This window comes from Saccostrea cucullata, unplaced genomic scaffold (assembly GCF_032062105.1).
Source record: "Saccostrea cucullata isolate Sc308-1 unplaced genomic scaffold, CSIRO_AGI_Scuc_v1 ctg520, whole genome shotgun sequence".
NCBI lineage: Eukaryota > Metazoa > Mollusca > Bivalvia > Ostreida > Ostreidae > Saccostrea > Saccostrea cuccullata.
The window spans coordinates 365,602-391,050 of record NW_026930967.1 but is presented as its reverse complement, the minus strand read 5'-3'; the positions used below and the strand labels follow the sequence as shown (position 1 = coordinate 391,050).

At 33.0% G+C, this 25,449-nt stretch overlaps 1 protein-coding gene across 1 annotated transcript; it reads right to left on the bottom strand.

Moving 5' to 3' along the window:
* Positions 1 to 1,494: 1,494 nt before the first annotated feature.
* On the bottom strand, positions 1,495 to 23,829 carry LOC134230739 (afadin- and alpha-actinin-binding protein-like). Its single transcript, XM_062712573.1, has 14 exons — positions 23,742 to 23,829; positions 20,934 to 21,120; positions 8,628 to 8,761; positions 7,829 to 7,997; positions 7,595 to 7,733; positions 7,385 to 7,454; positions 7,045 to 7,198; positions 6,798 to 6,891; positions 6,083 to 6,184; positions 4,043 to 4,233; positions 3,140 to 3,316; positions 2,852 to 2,951; positions 2,350 to 2,473; positions 1,495 to 2,096 (listed from the first exon to the last, which is right to left on the bottom strand). Coding segments are annotated over exons 1-14 (1,848 nt in total). The 5' UTR covers positions 23,744 to 23,829; the 3' UTR covers positions 1,495 to 1,891.
* Between the last annotated feature and the right edge of the window lie 1,620 nt (positions 23,830 to 25,449).

The window sequence follows — 25,449 nt, the reverse complement described above, 5'->3', positions numbered from 1 at the left end:
TTATTAACTTTCACATCATTGTTAATTAATGCAATGAATAAGTTATACTTCTGCAATCAATAAAATTATGGAAAAATCTTTTATTCTAAGATACCTTGACTGTAGTCTGAGGTATGGCTATTTTTCATTATTTTCCATTCTTGCTCTGGAAGAAGGGAAAAGGTATAATATATTATAATCATTTATTCATATCAGGGCAATATATATTTAAAGAAAAAAGTATTTAACTTTGTTCCTTGTCCAAGTCTCTATTTCCCAGGTATTTCCTCTACTGCAGACCACAGCAATGCCTACTGAGCACTTACTTATACATCAGCCAATATCTTCGCAATTGTCTATCTTGTTTTAATAAAGAATAAATAAAAAGAAGAAAAAGCAAAAGCTTAAATCTATTAACTACAGTTATCACATATATTGCACTTTTTTCTCTCTGCCCAGTGAACATGTAATGAGACCCCTATTGACCCTCAACTAATTTAATGAATAACTGTTTAATTCTAATTTTTTGGTTTCATGATGTGATCAATTGAGTGACTTGTGTGATCATTTGCATAAATGCCGAAGGTTATTCCGTATATTTACATGCTCTTGATTCCGCAAATCAACATGCTACAAGCCCTGCTTCTGTCTTATTTGTCCTGCCCTGCACATAATTTTTTTAAACCATGCCTATTGATGAACCAGCTGATTTATGTAGAAAAAAGTATTTTTAAAATTTGTAATTTTATCTCAAAGACATTGGAAATGTAAATATCTAAAAAGTTAAAATCAGAAGATGATTTTGCTGTACATGTATATCAATATTCATTATTCAATGAAATTTACATTGCTGTTTGACTCACATTACAACACTCATTTTTTCATTGATAAATTTAAATAATTTAATCCCTCACCCCCTTACTCAAGAATATTTCAAGTTTGTTTGAAGTAGGTACAGTAATTTTTGAGAAGAAAATGTTAAAAATCTTAGCTGAACATACAAGTACAATTGTATATATAAATATGCCAATACACCTGTAACATATTATGTCAGTCATCTTAATAAAGTGCCCTTTAAAACTCTGACAATCCCCAACCCTTTGTAGCAAATAGTGAAATTCCATGCATTCCACACAGAATCGACGACCAATACATAAATTTACATCAAAAGTGATAACACTTAATATCAAAATAAAAAGGCCATCATCGTCCACAATAGTCATTAGTCAAAGACAAAGTAAAGTCTCATATACAAACCATAAATGTAAAGTCTAAACTATTGACCATCTGGATTGGAAAGAAGCTGAGAATGTTCTAAAACAATAGTTTCATCTTTTCTGACCCCGTAGGTTTTTGTAATATTTTTTAGATGGCCACATCATTAAATCACTACTGTGGAATCATTTTTATTTGTGTGGTCAATGTACAACATTTTCTTGATTCATGGGACATAATTGAAGATAACTCGTATATACAGAAGATTCCATGAAAAAAATATTTTGAGTATAAGGCAATGTTAATTCATGGATAAGGGTGACCCACAAAATCATTGAACATTGATGATTCCACAGTATTTCTTAATAATCTCCCCTTGAAAAAGGGGGATGTATTTCATATGAAGAAATTTGAATACCCTTCTGGGTGGTGTGAAACAATTTTAGTTGAAATTAGACATTCTTGAAAAAAATTTAAGTGTTAAAAGTTTACAGACAGACAGATGGACGAAACATTATCAGAAAAGCTCACTTGAGTGAAAAAATAAACCCAACACATATTTTCATTTGGCTGTATGATCCAATCCTTATGCATTTGCTGAAGTCATGAAAAATAAACAGCCCTCACAAAAGTTCATTACAAATAAAAAAATAGAACACATTTCAAATAATCAGCTCCGATACACAACAAATTTCTGTTAAATTCCCAGATCATCATTACTTTGTGTACAGGAGAGGTGCTGGAATAGTGATTTCTTGACTACACCAGACTTATTCTCAGAGAATACAGAAAGGTCGCCACTGTTGTTAGAGGTGGTCAGTGTGGTGTTGCTGTTAAGGCACTCATAACTGTGGGATCTCTTCAGTTCACTGGAGTCACTTAATGAAGAGTTTTTGTCATGTCTGGAAGGAAAAAAATACAGAGTTTTCACAGCAATGAAATCTTTAGATAGGAAATGCAAAACCTACTTTTACACTTTATTCTATTCTTATTTTGATAAAAGAAGTAAATTTAATCTGTATATGAAGCATAATCTCACAATAATATAAAGAAAGTGATGTTAGAATGATCTAAAATATTTAAACTAAGTTATAAAATCTTTTGTAAAACAGAACCCAGAGGAATACTGATATTTATAATGCATGATCCACTTACAAGAATTGCTCCTTTGGGGTAATTCCCAGGAATCTGAAAAGTTCTACTGTGGAGGGAGTCTTTGGCTGTCCTGGATAAGCCGGTGAAAACTGGGGGGTGGACGGAAGGAGGCGAATGGAATCCACTGAAATCGTACAAAATACCAGTAGTGCGTAAAAGTGGTATATTGGTAAAAAATTTAGTGATTGCAATCTATTCACCAATCAATCTAACTTTTTTTTTCTTTATCACTTATTTATTTCTATTTGAATGTTTGAGAATAGACACATGAACCAGACCATGTGTGACAGGAAATTCTGCATCATTTCAGTGCTTGCAGAGTTCAGGTACACATTATGGAACAATACAGAACTTATAACAACAGAAATACCTTTATGGAGTGTACTGATTCAGATGAACCTACCTTTATGAAGTGTACTGATTCAGATGAACCTACCTTTATGAGCTGTACTGATTCAGATGAACCTACCTTTATGAGCTGTACTGATTCAGATGAACCTACCTTTATGAGGTGTAGATTTGTCTGAGGGAGATCTGAAGGGTGATATCTGAAGAAACTGATTCTTTAAAATGGCAGTCTTTTCTTCCTCTAAGGCTCTTCTCTAAAGCAGAACACAGATGGATAGTTAAGAGAAAATTATTACATATCTGCTGATTTTCACTGTATAAAACAAGACTGATTCCCAATAAAAAGTCTGATATGCCTGTAACAGGACTGACACATTATAAAGTATACAACAAATTGAGTAACTTGAGAGAGTTAACATTTATCTCCCTGGACAACTCGTACCTCTTTACCCAGTTTAATGGCTGCCTCTGTAAACTGTTTCCTCTCCTCTGTGAAGTGGTTCTTCTCTTCATGAAATAATCTCTTCTGCTCTAAAAGACTCTCGCGTTCCTCTTCAACCTTGGAGTCATTCAAAATATGCTCTGTCGAGTTCTGGTGTTTGTGCATTTGAATGGAATTCTGTAAAGAAATCAAAATACTGAAAGAAATGTGAAGTACTATTAGGATTGAAGTTGCTTTTAGTTATGTGGGTAGAAAATCACTGCTTTTGCAGGATTTTTTTTTTCTTAGCATAATCATTTTACAGGCTTTCATGTTAATAAAAAGCAACCGGGAAATCTAAATTTTAATTCCACCTCTGTAACTTTCTTCATCGTATTTTATTTTTCAACAAAAAAAAAAGAACCATATTTTATTAACTTTAGGAGGCCTCTGATCCCCCACACAATATGGGGAATTTTCATAATCAATATGGCTATCATGGCCTTGCAGGTATTGAGAAGAAAACTCTTTCATACATTTTGTAAAATTTGCTCCTAATTTTTAGCCAACTCTAACCCTTGGGCCCATTTTTGGAAGAACAAAAAATAAATTCACAAATCTTTGGGAATGTTTGCTGATTAATGATCCTTTCCAGTTATTTTCTTATTTTTAAATTTTAAACTTTGATCCCCTATTGTTACCAGCCACTATCCCCAGGGGCCTTGATTTAAAGCTTTTAGAATCTACATTAAGCCTCAAAGTTTCATAAAAATTGTATCTTTTTTATGAATGCTAAAAAGTCTTTCATGCATTTTGTAAAATTTGCTCCTAATATTTAGCCAACTCTAACCCTGGATTCCACTTTTGGAAGAAAAGTTTCATCTTTTTATAAATCTTATTTGCATTATGTATAATAAATGGGACCTGAATCATGTCCTCCTGTTGTTGTATGACCTCTTTATAATTCTCCTTCTCCCTTTTATGTTTCTCTATCTGATCTTCGTATGTCTTAATCTGCTTCTTCAAGGTCTCCATTTCCTTATTAAGCTGCTCCAAGTCACAATGCTTGTTTGGTGACTGCTTAGGGGGACAAGATCTGGCAGGTTTGTTAGGACCTAAAATAATTAAGCAAACACACACACATATATTTTTTATCAATACCAACAAGTACCTGGTTTATGAGTTACTCAATCAAACATCTAAATATTGAATGCTTAAATTGATACTCAGTTTTTTTTTATGTATATTTTCTCATATTTCAAAGTGCATTTTTTTTAAATCAAAAACTTATTAAAAAAACCTCAACTTAAATATATTCTTGCCATTTTTAAACAGACATTAACGTGCCATCACCTGTCCAGTAACTTTCGTTATCGTCTGTGGCTGTGTATATACAGTAATTACTGTGACCAGTCACCAAGCTGGTACATATCTATTCTCACTTATCCAGGCCTTTAATGAAAATTTTTTAATAATGCTTTATTTTTCTAGATTTTAGTAAGTATGCCTGAGTAAAGTTGCAGAAAATAACTGAAGATTCAAAACATTTTGAAAGACAGCTGTGCAAAGAAAATTTAGCATATACCAGAAAAGTAACCAATGTGTAAAATAATATATTACTACTAGCGATCCCAAAAACGGCCTTGCTTTGAAAGAGTATTCTCCTTCATTTATCAATACAAAGGTGTGTTAACAAACTCTCCTTGTCTTGCACTGATCAAATCCTCATCCTAAACAAAAATTGTAGACCATTTGTAATTATTGTGTATTCAATGGGAAATGAATTGCTTTATAACTACCCCTTGGAAAAATATGATGCTTTTAGGCTTAATATTTTGTTAAACTCAATGAAAAACATATTCTAAACTGTCATTTTAATTAAGCATATGGTAGCTACTCAGAGATTATAGGGCTCATTTCAATTTTAAGTAAGACAAAGTCCCACACTAAACTAATTATCTAGTAGTGTGCAACAATTAATGTATCATAGGTGAAAAACTGGTTAACATAGGGCTTATAGTCACTTTAGAAAGAAATTCCCCCCAAAACTAACCTCTTCACTCATCTGAAAAATATAGGTCAAATTCAGCATCCGAAGCAGGCCTGTAGTGTGCATTCTTAAACATATCATCCATGCAAATAGTTTAGAATGAACCTGCTACAAGAACATTAACAGGTCACTCATTCAGACAATGTATGTCGGTCTCAGATCCAGCATCCAAAGCAAGCTTGGTAAGGTACATCCTGAGATGTATTTTCCATGCAAGTTTCATCAATATAGGGTTAAGGTCACTTGAAAATGACACATGCTCCAAAAAACTTTAACCTGGTCATTCTTTTGCTAATATTGCAGCAATAGAAACCTGGACTCATTTAATGAAACACACTAGAAGCATCTTACATGGATCTCTGATTAATGTAGGGCACAGAAGTACTTGAAAAGAAATCTGCTCCAGAAATTTATTTTAGACATTTGTAGAAATAAACCTCAAGTTAAGACAGACAATCTAGTTTCCAGTTTCCTTTTATCAGATGTATTTCCTTAGGCTTAACCATCTCACAGAGAGATCTTGAAGAAGTCTTGCTTAGTCTCTCAATGATATATAGGAATTATAAACTTGAAATTCTACAAAACTTTTTTGATATCAAAAGTTTTCGCCTCTACAGAGAGGATATAGTTCATAGGATATCCTTTTCATATCCACAGTTGTAATGTCAAATGTTTTTGTACAAATCTGATCAAATATTGTGGATTTTCTTTCATTATATAAAAAATAGTGTAAAATATGAAACAGATATGTGTAACACATTTAATAAAATTAATTTCCCATGGATTGTGGTTAGATTAATTTTTTATACAAGGAACCATGTTTTTCTCCCCTTCCTAAGGTCCAGGGATAAAAGCACTCAACTCATTGGATTGAATATTACAAACAATGGGAGATCATGTATTTTCTCACTCACTTGGCAGCTTTCTTTTCCTCCTTTCTTTCAATTTCCTTGATCTTTCTTTGAACATGGTCTCTAATGTTTCCTTAATCATGTCATAAGGCATTTGAAAGTACCCTAAAATAGAATCATATCAAATGATTATAATAATTCATGGATAGACAACACCCCATCCTCCAAAAAATTCCTGAAATTAAATTTTCTTCCTCTCCCACTTATTTCATATATGAAAATACATGTATATTAATGCATATTTTGAACTAAAGCTTAATGGTTGTATTTGGACAGGAAGCTCTATAAGTTACCTCCTTTTCATTATTTGCAAGATTTTCAATCACCCACTAAAAATCTATGATAAGAAAAAATCGTTCTGGATATTTCTATATTTAAAAAGCACCAAAAAAAGGACCATTTTCTATCCTCTGGGTGTACTTTTTTCTATCCTCTAGGTGTACTTGTCCTATGAAATTTTTTTAAGGACAATGTTTTTTAAATGAAGGTCAAACTTCAAGGTCTTTGGTTTAAAATTATAGATTATTTGGAAATTAAGGTCTTGTCAAAGAGGATATCTAAGTGAATTAGGAAATAATTGTTTGCAACCGGTAAAACATGCTCGTTTCTATTATTTGGTTTACTCTTTTGATAAATGTTACTGCTAGAGTATGCATATTTCACACCAGAGAATGATGGGTAAATTGTCCTACAGCTATTTATTGGTTGTAAAACTTACCATCTGAGTCCTGAGTCCTATAACTACAAGCTGAGGGGTAGGTTGTGAACTCTTCCTCACTGGAACCTGACTCCACATCCTGTGAGGGAGTACTCTACACAACAAAAATAAAGTACATATATTCAATAGGAAGTTTCTTTAATGTTTTAATCAAGTTATGATGTAGGTTAAATCAGAATCAGAAAAGACCAGAAATAAATGTATATGTATGAAGACAATTAAGAACAAAGATGGCTAAAATAAAAACCTTTGTAGTGATAAGGTGATCATGAAGGCCCAGTGCATTGCTGACATCTTTGTAAACATGTTTTAGACTGGTCCTCAATTCTGTGTTCTCTACCAATAGTTTCTTCTGTTTCTCCTCATACATTGAGATCAACTGCTGGTACATTTCATCTTGTCTAAAAGGGTCATTGTGAAAGTTGTCAAAATTAATGTTAACTTTATAAAGATTACAGATCATAGAAAAAAATATTCTTAAAATCTTTATATATAATGTTACACTGAAAAAAATAAGCACAGACAATGCTTTGATGGTAAATGAGTCCTTTTGATTTGGAGCTCTGTATTAGCAGTAAGCCACATACTTGTTGGAGGTTGTTTTCCATGTACTTCTTCTGCCATCAGAACTGTGTAAGGAGCAGGCAATATCTAAACCTAAAAAAAAATGTAACAAAGGTCAGATACATTGTAAAATTTGCTTGTAAAAATATCAGGATATTATCGTGATACTGTGGGAAAAAATCATGATATATCGCGATATGAAATTTTTGGCAATACTGATCCCTGATTCTTACCTACTCTCCGATTAGGCGTTTTATCAGCCAGTAACTGATGGATTCTCTCCTTCAATTTATTGCATTCTCTCTCCTTCTTTTTTAAGTCATGTTTGTATTGTGTATCTCTGTCCTTGATAACACTTGTAAGTCTCTTCACCTATCAAAAATCAGAATAAAACATAATATTAATTTAACCATGATTTTCTAACCTAAAGTTACATTTCCATCCTTTAGTGGGTTTTTTTTTTTTACCTCCTCCTTCTCGGACTTGAGTTTTGTTGTGGACGTCTTGTGTTTGACCATCAGTTGCCGGCTTTTCTCCTGCTCTACACTTATTTCTCTCACAAGTTTCTCCTTTTCTGTTTTCAACCTTGCGATTACATGTTGGTAATTTTCACATTCACTGTTGACACGTAGCAATCTGCAAAGTTTTGTTAAACATGAATTTCTTTCATAATGTATTTACAAATACAGTGAAATCGATGCGTTTGTATATTTTAAAGATATGTGTATATAATGCCAGATCATATTGATGCTATTTTTGAAAATTACATTCTTTTAGGGTTTTTTTTAGAGTATCCTTTTTAATTAAAAAATTGCTAGTTTCTTACACAGTTCAATGTCTTATCTATTTTGATTCTTATCTTTTTCAAAAAATCTCAAATGGGTTTTATGATCTTTGAAAAAATTTCATATCATAATTAAGCTTGATGGCTAGTATTATTCAAAAGACAATAAGGTCCTAGGTTCCCTGTCACTCTGAAACATAGAATGCAGTAAAGACTACTTCTTCTTCTTTCTCTATTCCTACCCAACATTTTTAGAGAAAAAAAAATCTGTAAATTTAAAAATCAAGTTTCACTTGTCTAAATCTTTTAAAAAATTTTAAATTAATGATCACAAAAAAATCTATTTAAATGTTTGTTTTACTTGCATGGTTTAATTATACCTTTGTGGCCTGACACAATAGATAAATGCCATACTAATTAAGAGATAAATAAAGCATTACTCTGAGGCAAGACTCTAGAAGTATGAAAACTACAAGATTGACCTGTTTTCCAGTTCCTCCTTTGTTCGGCCATGTTTCTGATACAGACACAAAATCTGGTAAAGGCGGTTAATCAGGCTTGTCATCTTACTTTGACTGTCATATGACAGAGCTTGGAACCCCAGGGAAAGTAATTCCTGTCAAAGTAAATAGGAAATAAGAGTTATGTTATCTACCTCCTTGATAGACTGCATGCTGTGCTGTGATTACTCTATAGTACGGATGTGAACAATTAACTAATTACTCAATTAAATCATTGACGGTATCTACCATTGATTGAAATATTGTGAGAATCATTAACAGGCCCATGGGCCACAACAATTACATGACTTATCTTGGCCCTGCAGTTATTCATAAAAATATTCAGAGAAACTTGGTATATTCCTACTTTCACACAAATTCATAGTACTCCATATTTTGAAATATCCTATCCTCCAAGGCACAGGCCTTTGGATCGCTTAAGAAAATTGTGTGTTAAGGACAGATGATACAAACAAATTTTTTTTTGGAGGAGACTAATATCATGTCTCTAGTTTAGAAAAGTGGATAATTCTTAGAATTTTTTCTCCAAAAATCTTGAAAATGAGATAGACTGGGAAAATATTAGTAATATTTCAATAAAATTACAAATATGGATATAACACACTCAGTAAAGGTTTACAGATGAAAATAAATTTCAGAATATGTTATATTGGTGCTAAAAGTGTAATATAATCTTTAGAAAAGTATACCAAGCCAGATGAATTTTATCAGGAAAAGATAAATGGTAAAAATTAGCCTATATATATGATATTGATGAATTTTTGTCATTTTGTTTTTCTTCCTAGAAATCACCTGGCTTGGTATATTTTTCTAAGGTTTATTGCACTTTTAGCACCAAGATAACATATTCTGAAATATGTTTTCACCTGTAAAACTTTACTTAGTGTGATTTGTCTTTTTGTTTTTTTAATTGATATATTACTAATATTTTCCAAGTCTATTTCATTTTCCAGTTCTTAGGATAATTTTTTTAAAGAATTATCCACTTTTCTAAACTTGTGACATGTTATTAAGTCTCTTCAAAAGAAAAAAGTACGTAAGGGTTGCCCGCAACCCTGTGTCTCGCCTGCTGTCGCTGTGGTTAGTAAGAAATGATTGTCTGATAAACTGAAGCATTTATTGACATTTCAGAAGGAATAACTCAAAAATACAATAATAAAGAAATGGAACAGCTGACTTAATATCTAATCCCTTGGCGATTATATTGGCATTTATATATATATACATATACCCTGTAAATTCACAAATTATTGTGATGTTTTTATTATTGCGAATATTGCAACGTGTTATGAGTCGCAATAATTTGAACTTGCATTTTGAAATCAAATCCACTGTATATGTATCAAGTCATTCATGCAGAAAATGTAGGTGAAGATTACCTAATTATGGTACTGATATTGTTGGTTACCCATGATGTGTAGACTGACAAATTATCATGCCACTATAAGTTATAGTTGCTGAGATATGGACCTCCACCATAAATTTATGCAAAGTCACTCATGCGGAAAAATGTAGGTCAAGATGACCTAATTCTGGTACAGGCGTTTGTGGTTACCCATGATGTATCCACTGACAAATTATCATGCCACTATAAGTTATAGTTGCTGAGATATGGACCTCCACCATAAATTTATGCAAAGTCACTCATGCGGAAAAATGTAGGTCAAGATGACCTAATTCTGGTACAGGCGTTTGTGGTTACCCATGATGTATCCACTGACTAACTATCATGCCACTATAAGTTATAGTTGCTGAAATATGAACCTCCATTATCAATTTAACCAAAGTCATTCATGCAGAAAAATGTAGGTCAAAATGACCTAATTCTGGTACTGATGTTGTTGGTTACTTATAACCTGTACAATGACAAATCATCATGCCATTATAAGTTATAGATGCTGAGATATGGACCTCCACCAAAAATTTAACCAAAGTCACTCATGCAGAAAAATGTAGGTCAAGATGACCTAATTCTGGTACTGACGTTTGTGGTTACCCATGATGTATCCACTGACTAATTATCATATCCCTATAACTTATAGTTGCTGGAATATAGGTCTTCACCATAAATTATCATGAAAAAACTAAGTCCAACTTAAGGAAAAAATACGGAAAAATTTGAATTTTTTTTTTCAAAATCATACTTGGGATATAAATTTTTATCCATACTGAATATTGTGTCCAAATTTCAAGAAGACTGAATAAAATTTGAGAAAGTTATTGCAGTTTATAAAACTTTGACATTTGGGTTAACCAAAAGTTGGTGTGCTGTGATTACTCTATAGTACGGATGTGAACAATTAACTAATTACTCAATTAAATCATTGACGGTATCTACCATTGATTGAAATATTGTGAGAATCATTAACAGGCCCATGGGCCACAACAATTACATGACTTATCTTGGCCCTGCAGTTATTCATAAAAATATTCAGAGAAACTTGGTATATTCCTACTTTCACACAAATTCATAGTACTCCATATTTTGAAATATCCTATCCTCCAAGGCACAGGCCTTTGGATCGCTTAAGAAAATTGTGTGTTAAGGACAGATGATACAAACAAATTTTTTTTTGGAGGAGACTAATATCATGTCTCTAGTTTAGAAAAGTGGATAATTCTTAGAATTTTTTCTCCAAAAATCTTGAAAATGAGATAGACTGGGAAAATATTAGTAATATTTCAATAAAATTACAAATATGGATATAACACACTCAGTAAAGGTTTACAGATGAAAATAAATTTCAGAATATGTTATATTGGTGCTAAAAGTGTAATATAATCTTTAGAAAAGTATACCAAGCCAGATGAATTTTATCAGGAAAAGATAAATGGTAAAAATTAGCCTATATATATGATATTGATGAATTTTTGTCATTTTGTTTTTCTTCCTAGAAATCACCTGGCTTGGTATATTTTTCTAAGGTTTATTGCACTTTTAGCACCAAGATAACATATTCTGAAATATGTTTTCACCTGTAAAACTTTACTTAGTGTGATTTGTCTTTTTGTTTTTTTAATTGATATATTACTAATATTTTCCAAGTCTATTTCATTTTCCAGTTCTTAGGATAATTTTTTTAAAGAATTATCCACTTTTCTAAACTTGTGACATGTTATTAAGTCTCTTCAAAAGAAAAAAGTACGTAAGGGTTGCCCGCAACCCTGTGTCTTGCTGTCGCTGTGGTTAGTAAGAAATGATTGTCTGATAAACTGAAGCATTTATTGACATTTCAGAAGGAATAACTCAAAAATACAATAATAAAGAAATGGAACAGCTGACTTAATATCTAATCCCTTGGCGATTATATTGGCATTTATATATATATACATATACCCTGTAAATTCACAAATTATTGTGATGTTTTTATTATTGCGAATATTGCAACGTGTTATGAGTCGCAATAATTTGAACTTGCATTTTGAAATCAAATCCACTGTATATGTATCAAGTCATTCATGCAGAAAATGTAGGTGAAGATTACCTAATTATGGTACTGATATTGTTGGTTACCCATGATGTGTAGACTGACAAATTATCATGCCACTATAAGTTATAGTTGCTGAGATATGGACCTCCACCATAAATTTATGCAAAGTCACTCATGCAGAAAAATGTAGGTCAAGATGACCTAATTCTGGTACAGGCGTTTGTGGTTACCCATGATGTATCCACTGACAAATTATCATGCCACTATAAGTTATAGTTGCTGAGATATGGACCTCCACCATAAATTTATGCAAAGTCACTCATGCGGAAAAATGTAGGTCAAGATGACCTAATTCTGGTACAGGCGTTTGTGGTTACCCATGATGTATCCACTGACTAACTATCATGCCACTATAAGTTATAGTTGCTGAAATATGAACCTCCATTATCAATTTAACCAAAGTCATTCATGCAGAAAAATGTAGGTCAAAATGACCTAATTCTGGTACTGATGTTGTTGGTTACTTATAACCTGTACAATGACAAATCATCATGCCATTATAAGTTATAGATGCTGAGATATGGACCTCCACCAAAAATTTAACCAAAGTCACTCATGCAGAAAAATGTAGGTCAAGATGACCTAATTCTGGTACTGACGTTTGTGGTTACCCATGATGTATCCACTGACTAATTATCATATCCCTATAACTTATAGTTGCTGGAATATAGGTCTTCACCATAAATTATCATGAAAAAACTAAGTCCAACTTAAGGAAAAAATACGGAAAAATTTGAATTTTTTTTTTCAAAATCATACTTGGGATATAAATTTTTATCCATACTGAATATTGTGTCCAAATTTCAAGAAGACTGAATAAAATTTGAGAAAGTTATTGCAGTTTATAAAACTTTGACATTTGGGTTAACCAAAAGTTGGACGCCGACGACGACGACGACGACGGAATCTATGGTCGCTATGTCTCGCTTCGCGACATTCGTCGCAGGCGAGACAAAAATTGTTTGTATCATCTGTCCTTAAAAAGATACCTTTATTTTTTTTTAACACCTCATTTTTTTTCTAAGCAATCTAAAGGCCTTTGCTCCAAGGTATCAAAAAAAAAACCTAACTTGAAAAACACATCCTGGGTATGCTTTAAAATCAACATGATAACATGGCCTTGCTGTTGGTTCACTATGTAAAATTCAGTATAACCCATATATAATTATATTGTTTTTCTCATTTAAGGAAGGCCCATACTTTTATGGATCTGGTTCTAATTTTATAAACCTATTATAAAACTCCTATTGTCACTTTTCTATTGAAGTGATTTTCTTACACAATGGTTTAAATATAAATCAACTATCTAAATGTTTATTATAGTGTCATTGTGCATATAAGACATTGAATACATATTATTAATGGAAAAAATTACACTTGGTACTCAATTGCTTGTTGGATCTATAAATTCTAATCATTTTACACATACAGACAGACACAATGGCATTATAATTGCCTGTATGGACCAAAAATTTTTCATATTTTCATGAAAATTGACTTGAGATCTATTTCAATTGATTTTAAGACTGTACCATCTTTTAAAATTCTACTTTTTTCCAAATTTTGCAAAGAATGGTAGTAAAAAATCATATCCCCAAAATGAGGGTATACACATTCAAAAGGCTGTTTTATAAAATTCATCTCGTCAGCATATGAGTATTAATTTTTAGATGTTGAGAATTATTTAGAATTATGGTATTTAGTGATTTTTTTCTCTAAGACGTTGGTAGATTCAAATTCATTTGTGTACGATTTCAAGAGAAAATTGTCAGAAATTCTCTAATCAATTGAATATTTTTAATTTTCATAAATTTTACTTGGTAATCTAAATCAGCCAGGCGTGTTTTTGTGCATAACTAAGAAAAATATGAGATTATATATGTACCAGGTACTCCTGTGTGTGAAATATTGCCTGTTCAATTTTGAGACATGATGTATGAAAATGTAGGTCAGATTCAGCATCCAAAACAAATCTGGTAGTGTCCATCCCTAGATGCATCATCCCTGGGAATTTGGTCCAGGTAGGGCTAATAATTACTAGGCTCTAAAAACCTCAACTTGGTCACTTCTAAAAATGTAGGTCAGATTCAAAATCCTAGGCATGTCTGGTAGTGTACATCCCTTAGTATTCCCTAGATGTATCATCCATGCAAGTTTGGTCCAGGTAAGGCTTACAGTTACTTAGAAATGGACCTGCTCCTAAAACTTTAACCCGGGAGATGCTGATGCCAACACATGGGGTATAGCATAGGCTTTTATTGCAATCAAATTAAAACTGTAGGTGAAGTAGCATTTTGAAAACATTTCAAAGAAATTTCTATTTTTAGTAACCATGTCAACACTCAGTTAATCAAAACCTGGAATCAATACGGAAATGAAATGTAGCCACCCAGACATTTTTAAAAACAATATACACATGTAGAGGCATTTAAAGTTTGTGTTTCAATTTTTTTCATAGATATCTAATGCTTCAATACCATTGAAAAAAAAAATCTTTTTAAAATATGACAAATATTTTCTCCCTAGTTGTGACTAGTTTTTTACAATAGGTTTTAAAAATATTTACTAAAAATGTGTTTTATTTTCATAAAAAAAAATTATTTAAAGTAATATACGCTATAACGTGCGCCATTTTAAAATACGGCTGGAAATTTATATATTTTGTTTACCAATAAAAGTTACGAAAATGCTGTAAATTACACCATTTAAATAAAATTCGTTATAAAGTTATCAAATTTTAATTATTTATTATCCTGCAAGGAGAATAATGTCTATTTTTAAGTAAATCCACCACGTGACGCCGTCGCTACTTTTAGATTGATAAACAAACACGGCGTCAAGAAAACAGGTAAGCCCTATGAGATACAACTCACTTTTGACATGGATGGCGTGTTACTATTAATATAACATCTTTAAAAAATGTAATCAGTATCAACCATCTATACTCTGTTATAACACATATTAACCTTTTATTAATAATCGTTGTCAAAATGCAACGTGCCTCGTTGTCTATAATTTCCCGTGGACATACGTGTCTATATTTAGACCTACTGTTTACGCACTTCCTTTATCAATATTCATGAAAAGACTGAATTCTTGATTGCAGATATTGCTTTATTGTTCTGTTATTACAACGAGTTTTATAGTTAAATTTTGTGGAAATATTATTTTTTCATTACACGTACTTTATGTTTTTCAAATCATTTAATCATTTTGTTTCACATACAAATCGGCATCCATACGGCGTATATTACTTTAAAAAAATTCAATATTATAGTCTAACCATCCTTTCTTTACATATTTTATTAGACATTCATATAATGTATTTATTTACAGCAAATGTTAAACCATATAGCATCTTATTTGCAAGTAAAATATTTTTTTCATTTTCTCTGAAAAAATACAAAGCAAGAGGCCTGTGGGTTAAATCGCTTATCTGAGTAACTTAATTTGGCCATTCTGTTAATTCTTATCCAGATTTCTCCTCCCCCCTCCCTCCAGTGTCATGATTTGAATAATTTCATATCTTCACTACCCCAGGATGCTTCCACATTAATTTCAGCTTTATGGCATGGTTCTTGACAGGAAGATTTTTAAACATGTTTCCTATATATTTCAAATATAAAAATTGGATCCCTTTTGTGGCCCCAATCCACCCACAGGGGACATGATTTGAACAAATTAGAATCTACACTACCCAGGATCACCATGTATATCCCAACATGCGGGGTGTATGCTATGTTGTGCGCTGGGTGTATGCTTCCGAAGCGAGAGAAAGGGGGTCAATGTACGTTCTTTGTCCATTTTCTCAACTTATGGATATTTTTCGCCAGAAAGCATATGCCTACGGAAGAAAGCATTGTCTAAGGAGTATATGGATACCTGTGATTCCAGTGGACACCTTATAGTTTTATCAAACACCTCAACACATTTCCGAGGATTGACGCAACACTGTTTATGATCGAATATCAGAACAAAGCTTTGCTTTATCGTCATTTTTATATTATTGTTAAATACATGTTTACAATATAAACGTTTGTACAAATTGTCTGTAAATAAAACAGTTCGTATATAAAGATATTGACGAAAAATCAATGTTGTGTCCGGGGTGTATGCAACATGTTGTGCGCGGGGTGTATACCCCTCTTTTTATTCTATAGTATCATTGTCTGAAATGTAATTAAAACAATTCTTAACAACTGACTTTTGTGATAAAATTTCTTTTTTTTTCTTAATTATTCACCAGTTTTGTAATAGCACAACTTCAGGTTCATGAATTCGATTTACTGGAAATAATACGTTCGTCGTACTTTTGGCTTTACGTGCATATGGAAGTAAATGTACAGGGTACTTTGTTTAACTGTTTAATGTGATAACCAACAATTCATCCCTTCTTTCGATTTAAAGGCACCTTATTCAGATCCTTCCTTAATAAATGCTTCACACATGCATCATTTTTAACATTTCCTCATAATTTCTGTTTAACTTTTTTTCAATATATTTTAAGTGAGTTTTAAAATATTTAGATTTTTGTAATGTCTTCAACACCAAAAATAAAATTATTCTCCTTCATGTAGTATGCGTAATAGTAATACGTAATAGTTTACGTTGTGTACTTTGGCCCCATAAGCCCATATTTGGCAGTAAACTATTTGTGTAATATTGAGGCATTGTATTGTACTGAGTACATATTTTCTAGGAATGGGCCGGAAGAGGCTGTTTTTGTGTCTTAGGTCATTTTTTTGGGGGGGGGGGGGGGGGGAGGGGGTATATTTACTACGTGTATATACAATAATAAAATAAAGGGGGAGTGGACATTCATTGATATTAATTACACGTCAACGTGAAAATGTAATTGTACCAAAAACAGTTTTTTTTTCAATTGTGCATGCCCTCAGAAAATTGTCGTCCCTTATTACAAATGTGCATTTTTATAGCCGGCTTTATGTTTATTGTAATTTGTAAAATACGAAATCTTATCAGATAAGGGAAAATGAGTCCAAATATTGCAAAAATTGAAAGGAAAATTAATATATCATACAGACACGTAATATCACCCCCCCCCCCCCTTTTCGTTCCAGACACAACTTTTCACTACAGAAAATGTTCATCGAAAGTCAGGTTGTCCCCTATTTTTTGTTGCAGCATAGCCATACAATGCAAAGAGAGAATTGGTACTGAAAAAAGACGGGACCAACAACCCCATCTGATCTAGGAGTTTTGAGTTTGATAAACCCTCCCCCCTTTTTTATAGCTAGTCCACTTATCTAAAGGGTTTTTTTTTCGGGTATCCCCCCTTCAAAAAAGATTCTACATCACTGTCATAAATGCTTGAAAATACATGTATTGATAACATAAATGTTGCAGAAACAAAAATAAAAAGATTTATCCATAATACACCATTCATGTAGTGTTTTATTATTTTTAACAAGCCAGATATTTAGATTAAAACGAGCCGAAGAAAGGCCAAAGTGTCTTCAATGCAGGGATTGGAGAAGGGGGGGGGGGCTTTGGAGAGATTTTTTAGACCATTGCGCCATCTACAATGTAGATAACAATCGCTCCTTGCATATCTAGCGTCTTTTATCCTTGAATATGATAGTTTGTTTTTAATTTTTTTTAAATTTAGTTATTTTGTTTTTTACTTCAGTACATTATGGAAATTACTTTTTGGTTCGGCATTCGTAGTAAGGTCTTTTATCAACACTATTTGTCGCTTTTAAACCTGTGTAAATAAAATTTCCATTGATACTTCGCACAACAATCCTAAGAAAAACATGGGGTGTATACACCCCGCGTACATGTTGCATACACCCCGGACACAACATTGATTTTTCGTCAATATCTTTATATACGAACTGTTTTATTTACAGACAATTTGTACAAACGTTTATATTGTAAACATGTATTTAACAATAATATAAAAGTGACAATAAAGCAAAGATTTGTTCTGATATTCGATCATAAACACAGTGTTGCGTCAATCTTGCTACGATCCTCGGAATTGTGTTGAGGTGTTTGATGAAACTAGAAGGTGTCCAGTGGATTCATAGGTATCCATATACTCCTTAGATAATGCTTTCTTCCGTAGGCATATGCTTTCTGGCGAAAAATATCCGTAAGTTGAGAAAATGGACAAAGAACGTACATTGACCCCCTTTCTCTCGCTTCGGAAGCATACACCCCGCGCACAACATAGCATACACCCCGCATGTTGGGATATACATGGTGAGGATGCTTCAACATAAGTTTCAGCTTTTCTGGCTCAGTGGTTCTTGTGAAGTTATTTTAATGACCCCACCCTTTTTTGTCTTTTCTTGAATATCTCCCCATGTAAGGGAACTTTGCCTTTCATTTTAATGATTTAAACTCTCCTTCACCCAAAAAGGCTTTCTACTGAGTTTGCTTAAAATTGGCCCACTGGTTCTTGAGATGAAGTTGAAAATATGAAAAGTTTACAGACGGAGAGCTAGACTGACAGACAGATGGATGGACGACGGACAACGGATGATCAGAAAAGCTCACTTGAACTTTCAGCTCAGGTATTAAGATAATAATGTGAAAAAGGATTGGAAAATAATGTGATCAAATAAAAACTTTTATTTCAATAAACAATAATATAGAAATTCAATCAAGATTGGAATGACATGAAATATATTTCACCATCTTTTTTGTTATACTTTTCAAATATTTTCAAGGTAAAACATTACTAAAATAAATTCATTATTGATTTAATAGGCAGAGTAGAATTTTTAAAAAAAGTAATTATCAATTCAATTAGGCATAATTTTTTTTTCAATTCACGAAATAAGTTGCCAGGGAGCTCATGTCTATTGAGTTCCCTAAGGTTCTCTGTTTTGTCCAGTAAGTCAGTACATGTAGCGGTTAATGGTTGCATAAAAATTAGGGATGTGCGATTTTATCGATATACCGGTACATCGCGATTTTTTGTTGTGTGATACGTATTGTGATACAGACACCAAAATACTGGTATTTACGTACATATTATAAAGTACAGAAAGAATTCATTTATTTGTTCAATCTTTCAAATTACTATAATTATAGAAAGTCTAAAAGAATGTTGAAAAAGGTGAAAAGAACGGCATCTTACCATCTAAACATGATTTATTTTATGTACATAAAAATTTCAAAAAAGTGAAATTTTGTTTTTCTAGAATATTTTAAAGAAAAATAATGACAATTCATTAAAAATCTATGTAAAAATTTCTTGTAAAAATATCATGATTTTATCGTGATATTTTGGAAAAAAATCGTGATATATCGCGATACGAAATTTTTTGTGATATTCATCCCTAATAAAAATCATATCTATGACAACAATTAACCTCAAACACTGGAGGATCCTTTTTATCATTCTTTCATTTTTTATTTGTTTTATATAACACAGTGACTATACCTATGTTTTAAACTAAATTTATTTTTGCATGAATTTAATCCACATAATCAGAATCAATGTTTTGGGGCAAGACTTTTTAGTTGTAAGGACACATCACAATTAACAGTTATAATGCATTTTAATTAAATTTGATTTTTTTGTATTTCTAATTCCTTTAAAAAGGAGATAACTTATATGTATCTAAAACTATGACATGCATCTTTTCAAAAGTTATGAATTTGAGTACTTGCATGATTGAAATAAATCAAAGTACTGAGACAGTACTGAAAGACGGGGTCAAAATAATCTTCATGCTAGATTTCACAAAAGTGTTGTTTTTTTTACGAGTTTTAATAACAACTTTATTTTTTCATTAACATACTAAAAATAAAACTATGAATAATATACATTCACATTTTTCATTTAATTTGATTTGAAGTAGAAATTTTTTATAATTGCTCAGTCTGGAAACCTTTCTGAACTGCTCCGAATTTCATCAGGTACGAACTAATAATTTTTCCGGAAGTAAACAATGGATGATGCGTACACAGTCATAATAATACGCAGGATAGTACTTTGTCTACTAGTGTTATTTACAGTTAATATTTTCAGTTTTAAATTATCAAAATACTTTATTAGTTGAGTTAGACAAAGGTTCATATCAATTTCTTCAGTTTGATACAAAATGTTTATGTTTTGATCGAAACAATTTCTGCACTCTTTCGTATGCGTAGATTTAATTCATTTGTTATCACCACGGCTTCCGTTTTCTATTTTAGGCCTCTGAGAGTAAACTAAAAGACGGGGTCACGTGACCCCGTCTAAAAATAAAATGAAAACTTCATTACATATACATATTGCGTAAAATTAAAAGAAAAAAGATTTAAAAGGTTCATTTACATTTTAAATTTGCAATGTACTTTCTACCATTCTCAGACATTTAATGCTCTATCTACCGGAGGCAGATGATAAATTTTTGTAATCATAGATACCTTTACAGCACCAAACAGAACTGCCATCATTAAATAGAACCAGTGATACATCCTCCACCCACACAATGTATAAATACCTGGCCATCTGTCAGTTTGTGTACATCACTTTGTTATGTAATGTTTGTATAGTACAGGAATTGTTAAAATCACAGCGGGGTCATTTACCTGTACCATTTCCTGGTTATCAGATAACAATGTCTATAGTTTATCAAACTGTTCTGCCTTCACAATAAAAGCTAACTTTTGTTCCTATTCAGACTTTGTAGTTTTGTTTATCTTTTACATTTAATGTGTTTAAGTAGTGGACATTTATAACAACTCTTTCACAGATAATATTATGATATTGTTGTTGATCACTGACAAATTTACCTATAAAATCAATGCGTACCTGATTGAGGAAGGCTAGACACTGATCGACAGTGTCAGGTGTACAGAAGGTGTTCTCATCACACCCAGGCTCCTGGCAGGTGGAGTAGAAATGGACATCCCCCACCATCTGTTGGAGGGTGGTGGAAAAATCAAACAGAAAGTCCTGACTACCTGAGGTAGGCTTCAGCACACCCAGGTCTGCCATCCTGTCAATATAGCACAAATATTGATTGCTTTATGGATTCACATCTAGTCTAATCAATTCATGCTAGGGGCACCAACCTATATAGGCCTGGCATATTACAATGTGTGCATAAAACAAAAGGCAAGAGTATAGTCTAACAATTTTAAATTTTAAATCTCTTGAAAGGTGAATTTAAAGTTCTTTGCTCAAGCTTTATCATCTTACCATGACAGAAGTGCTAATTATCCTCACAATAAACTCTCAAGTGAAAATATCATTGTTTTGCAGGCAAATTTCAAATACCATAATAACAGTAGTATGTATAGTCCAAGCAATATTAACAGGTCAAGGTGGCCTTCAGTTATGAAAGATGGGCAAATTTTGACAAGCCAGCCAAAATTTTACCTGCATATATAAAAAATTATAATGCACTGGAGGAATAGCTTTATATCCAGCAATTTTGGAGGATAATACAGATGACTAAATCATTTCTCTCTTTCACTGGAAAAATGCATACAGCAGATTATATTAATATTGTAATTTTTTTTTGTAATTGTAATTTATTTATTGCTCAGGATAAACATCCTATGGCATTATAATATAATTTAAGGAATAAGCATAGGATATTTTGGCTTCATGATGTGATCAATCCAGTGGCTTGCGTGATAATTTGCAAAAGCATTGAAGGCGAATCGATTGATCATCGTCATTGATTCCTCAAATTCACATGATACAATCCCTGCTTAACTCTGTCTCTATTTGTCCTGCCCTGCATTTATTTACCAGACCCACTTTTTCCCAGGCCAGGAGCTGGTGTTTATAGGGGGGAAATGTTGCAGAAATAGAAGAGGAAAAAAGTGTCATCTTAATACATAGATATTGCATGTTGTTGAGTGTAACATTGAGAATTATCACTCCAAGAAAACCATTGTCAACCAAGGCACAGTCTAGCTGTTATATTATCTTGTTGACCAGAATTGGCCTCCCATATAAGAATTAAATACTTTATATAGCCCCAAAACTTGGTACAACGTCTCTCAAAGAAACGTAATAAGATGAGTGATTTTTACATGCATCAATTTCAAAAGAGTTCCAGGTTGAATATCATGATTCATCACTGCACCAAGATCAGAAACAAGAGGCCCATGGGCCACATTGCTCACCTGAGCACTGTGGCTGGGAAAAAAAGAGTTTATTATTGAATAGTTTAAACCCATAAGTGGTCCCAACAAATCCTTAAAGGGGAGAGGGTATGATTTGAACAAACATAAATCTACACTAACTAGGATGCTTGGATATTTCTTTGACTACCTGTGGCTTTATTGCCCTTTATATTTAACCCCCCCTCCCTGTCGTCCAACTAAACCATCTCATCAAATCTAAATTAACACTTCCTGAAGATGCTTCCATATAGATGTGTCCAAGCATGGCTTTGTTGTTCTTGAAATTTTTTTCTTCTAATATATTTCTTATGTAAAACTTTGCTTATCCATTGTGGACCTGTCCTACCCCAGGGGTCATGATTTGAACAAACTTGAATCAACATTACCTGAGAATGCTTCCATATAAATATGATCAATCATGGCTTTACTATTCTTGAGAAAAAGATTTCTAAAGAATTTTCCTATATATTTCTATGTAATAGTTCATTGTGGCCCCGTCCTACCCCAGGGGGTCATGATTTGAACAAATTTAAATCTACACTACCTGAGGATCGATGTTTCCTCATAAGTTTCATCTTGAAATCCTGGTACAGTGGTTCTTAAGAAGAAGATTTTTTTAAACCATGCTACAAAATTTTCAGTATTACTGAATTATCTCCCCTTGAATGAGAGAGTGGCCTTTCATTTGAACAAACTTGAATCCCCTTTACCCAAGGATGCTTTGTGGCAAGTTTGGCTAAAACTGGCCAGGTAGTTCTGGTGAAGAAGTCAGAAATGTGAAAAGGTTTACAGTTGGACGGACAGCTAGTCAGACAAAATATGTCATCAGAAAAGCTCACTTGAGCCTTCAGCTCGGGTAGGTTTATCTGATTTATGTGTTAAATTGAAGCCTGAATCGAGCAGGGGGTAAAAATGGCGTTGCACACCTTGTGTATTTATATATAGAGGGGGTAGAATTTTTTCCAATATTTGGCATATTGAGTGACTGACTGATAAAAATTCAGTTGCCGGTGGTCTGTTGAAAGCTTGTAGCTCTCTGGTTCACAGGCACTTGACGAATGGATGGTGTAAACTCATCCCCACCCCACCAGCTTCTGAGAATTTTATTAGACATGGGGGTACATTATCCATTCGTCAGGTGTCTGTGCTCTGATTCGGTCCGTCCGAGGAGTGGAATTTTTTACTTACCATAAACAGGTAAATCTACTATTTTAGTGATGGTAGTATAACCTCTCAAAGTTTGAATATTTCGACATAGGACCTACACATGAGGGGGTATATATATATCACTCTGATCAATCATATAACGGCTTATTGATAGATATTTAGAGGTCTGTGCATGTACACACCAAACTTTCCAAAAGTGTAGGCAATACTTGGCACTTTACAAACGCGTCAGATTTGCGTGTAGTAGATGTTCAACGCTGTAATAAAATAGTTCTGTTACTCTTAAGCCTAATAGCAAAGTAATAAAACTTACATTGGAAGGCGTCAACTAGGCCTAGCAGTGGCCCTCAAAACAGTGAGAACGTTCTCAAAATCAAAATTGCATGACCATACAGAGCTAGGAGAAATCCTGCATTGAGCGTCTATATCAACCCATTAGTTTCGAATCTACGAATCCCTGGTCCTTCACGCCAATTTGCCCTGGTTCGTGCCCCCCCCCCCCCCCCAAATTGCTTCTTTTTATCCATTTTGAAATATATTCATTAAAGAAGCTGGCTACTAAAGACAGCAATTTCAGTTACTCTGATCTGAAGAAAGGGGTGGGTGGGGGTAAATATAGGTTCCTTGACATATCATGCACTGTTCAGAGTAATCATGCTAGCTAGCGGGACTGGTATTTTTCTGGGTATTTGTTTGTAGTACGTAGTTATGAAATCGATCGGCGTTCCTTTAAATGTGCACATAATTTCGATTTAGAAAGCACATTCACCCCCCCCCCCAAATGAAACCCCACACGATATTGGAAACATTATTAAAAAATGTTAACGTTTTTAAAAGATAATATTAATTACCTCTTTAATTATTGCATAATATACCCATATAGGTCAAGCAATACAATCCATCATAAAAAACAAAAAAAACAAAAACAAAACAAACTAGAGCTAGGTACTGTGAGCAATTTTATTTTTGGATCCCAGCAAAACATGGACAGTGCCATTATATTCATTTGGGAGGCTGGGGTATCATTTAGTGAGCTTGTTACTCACAGTACCTCTAGTTTTTTTTCCTTAATTTAAATTTATGTGAGAAAAATCTCTCCCTTGATCCCAGATATTGATGTCATTGGAAATTCTAGAGAAGTTTAAAGTATTGGAGAAAAGCAGTACTACAGTTACTTGTACATGTTTAAAACAGGATGTGTTTGTGAAACACTGATGCTCCCGTACGTATGGCAACATTGCGAAGATGAAACTTTTTCTTAAATGCAAATTTAATTAATATATTGGTAGTTGGTACCCAAAGTGGGGCATTCTCACTGGTAATACAATTGTGAAATATGAAAGTAGGCCTAGGTTAAAGTTTTTTCATAGGTACAGAAATCTCTAAGGTCAAGGTCAAAGGTAATTGGTGTCTTGCCACAAAGAATATGTGAAATATGGAAGCCCTAGCCCTAACCTTTCAAAAGGTATGGCCAAGGTTAAAAAAAATTTAAGGACAAACGAGACATTCCTTAATAATAGATAAATTTTTCAAAGACTTTGTCATTGAATTATTGCTACTATTATTATATTGAGGAACGTCTCGTCTGACCTTAAAAAGTAGAAACTCCAAGGTCAATGTCAAAATTCTTGGTAGGATTAAATATGAAAAGTATGAATTTAAAACACTAGCCAAAACCCTTCAAAAGTTATGGTCAAGGATTGTTTTTAAAAAAAAAAAAAATCAAACTCCACGGTTAAAGTCAAAGGGTCAAAGTTCTTGGTATCCAATGAAAGGGTCTTCTCACAAAGATTATGTGAAGTATGAAAGCACTAGCCCTTACCATTCCAAAGTTATGGCCAAGTTAAAGTTTTTTTTTCATAAGTACGGAAATCGCCAAGGTCAAGGTTAAAGTTGTTGGTATCCAGTGAAAGGACCATGGGCGTCGGAACCGGGAGGGGGCGGGGGCTCCCCCCCTCTTTTTTGGCAAAGATAGACATAAAAATATAGGCATTGAAAATTGGGGTTCACTTTTTTTTTGT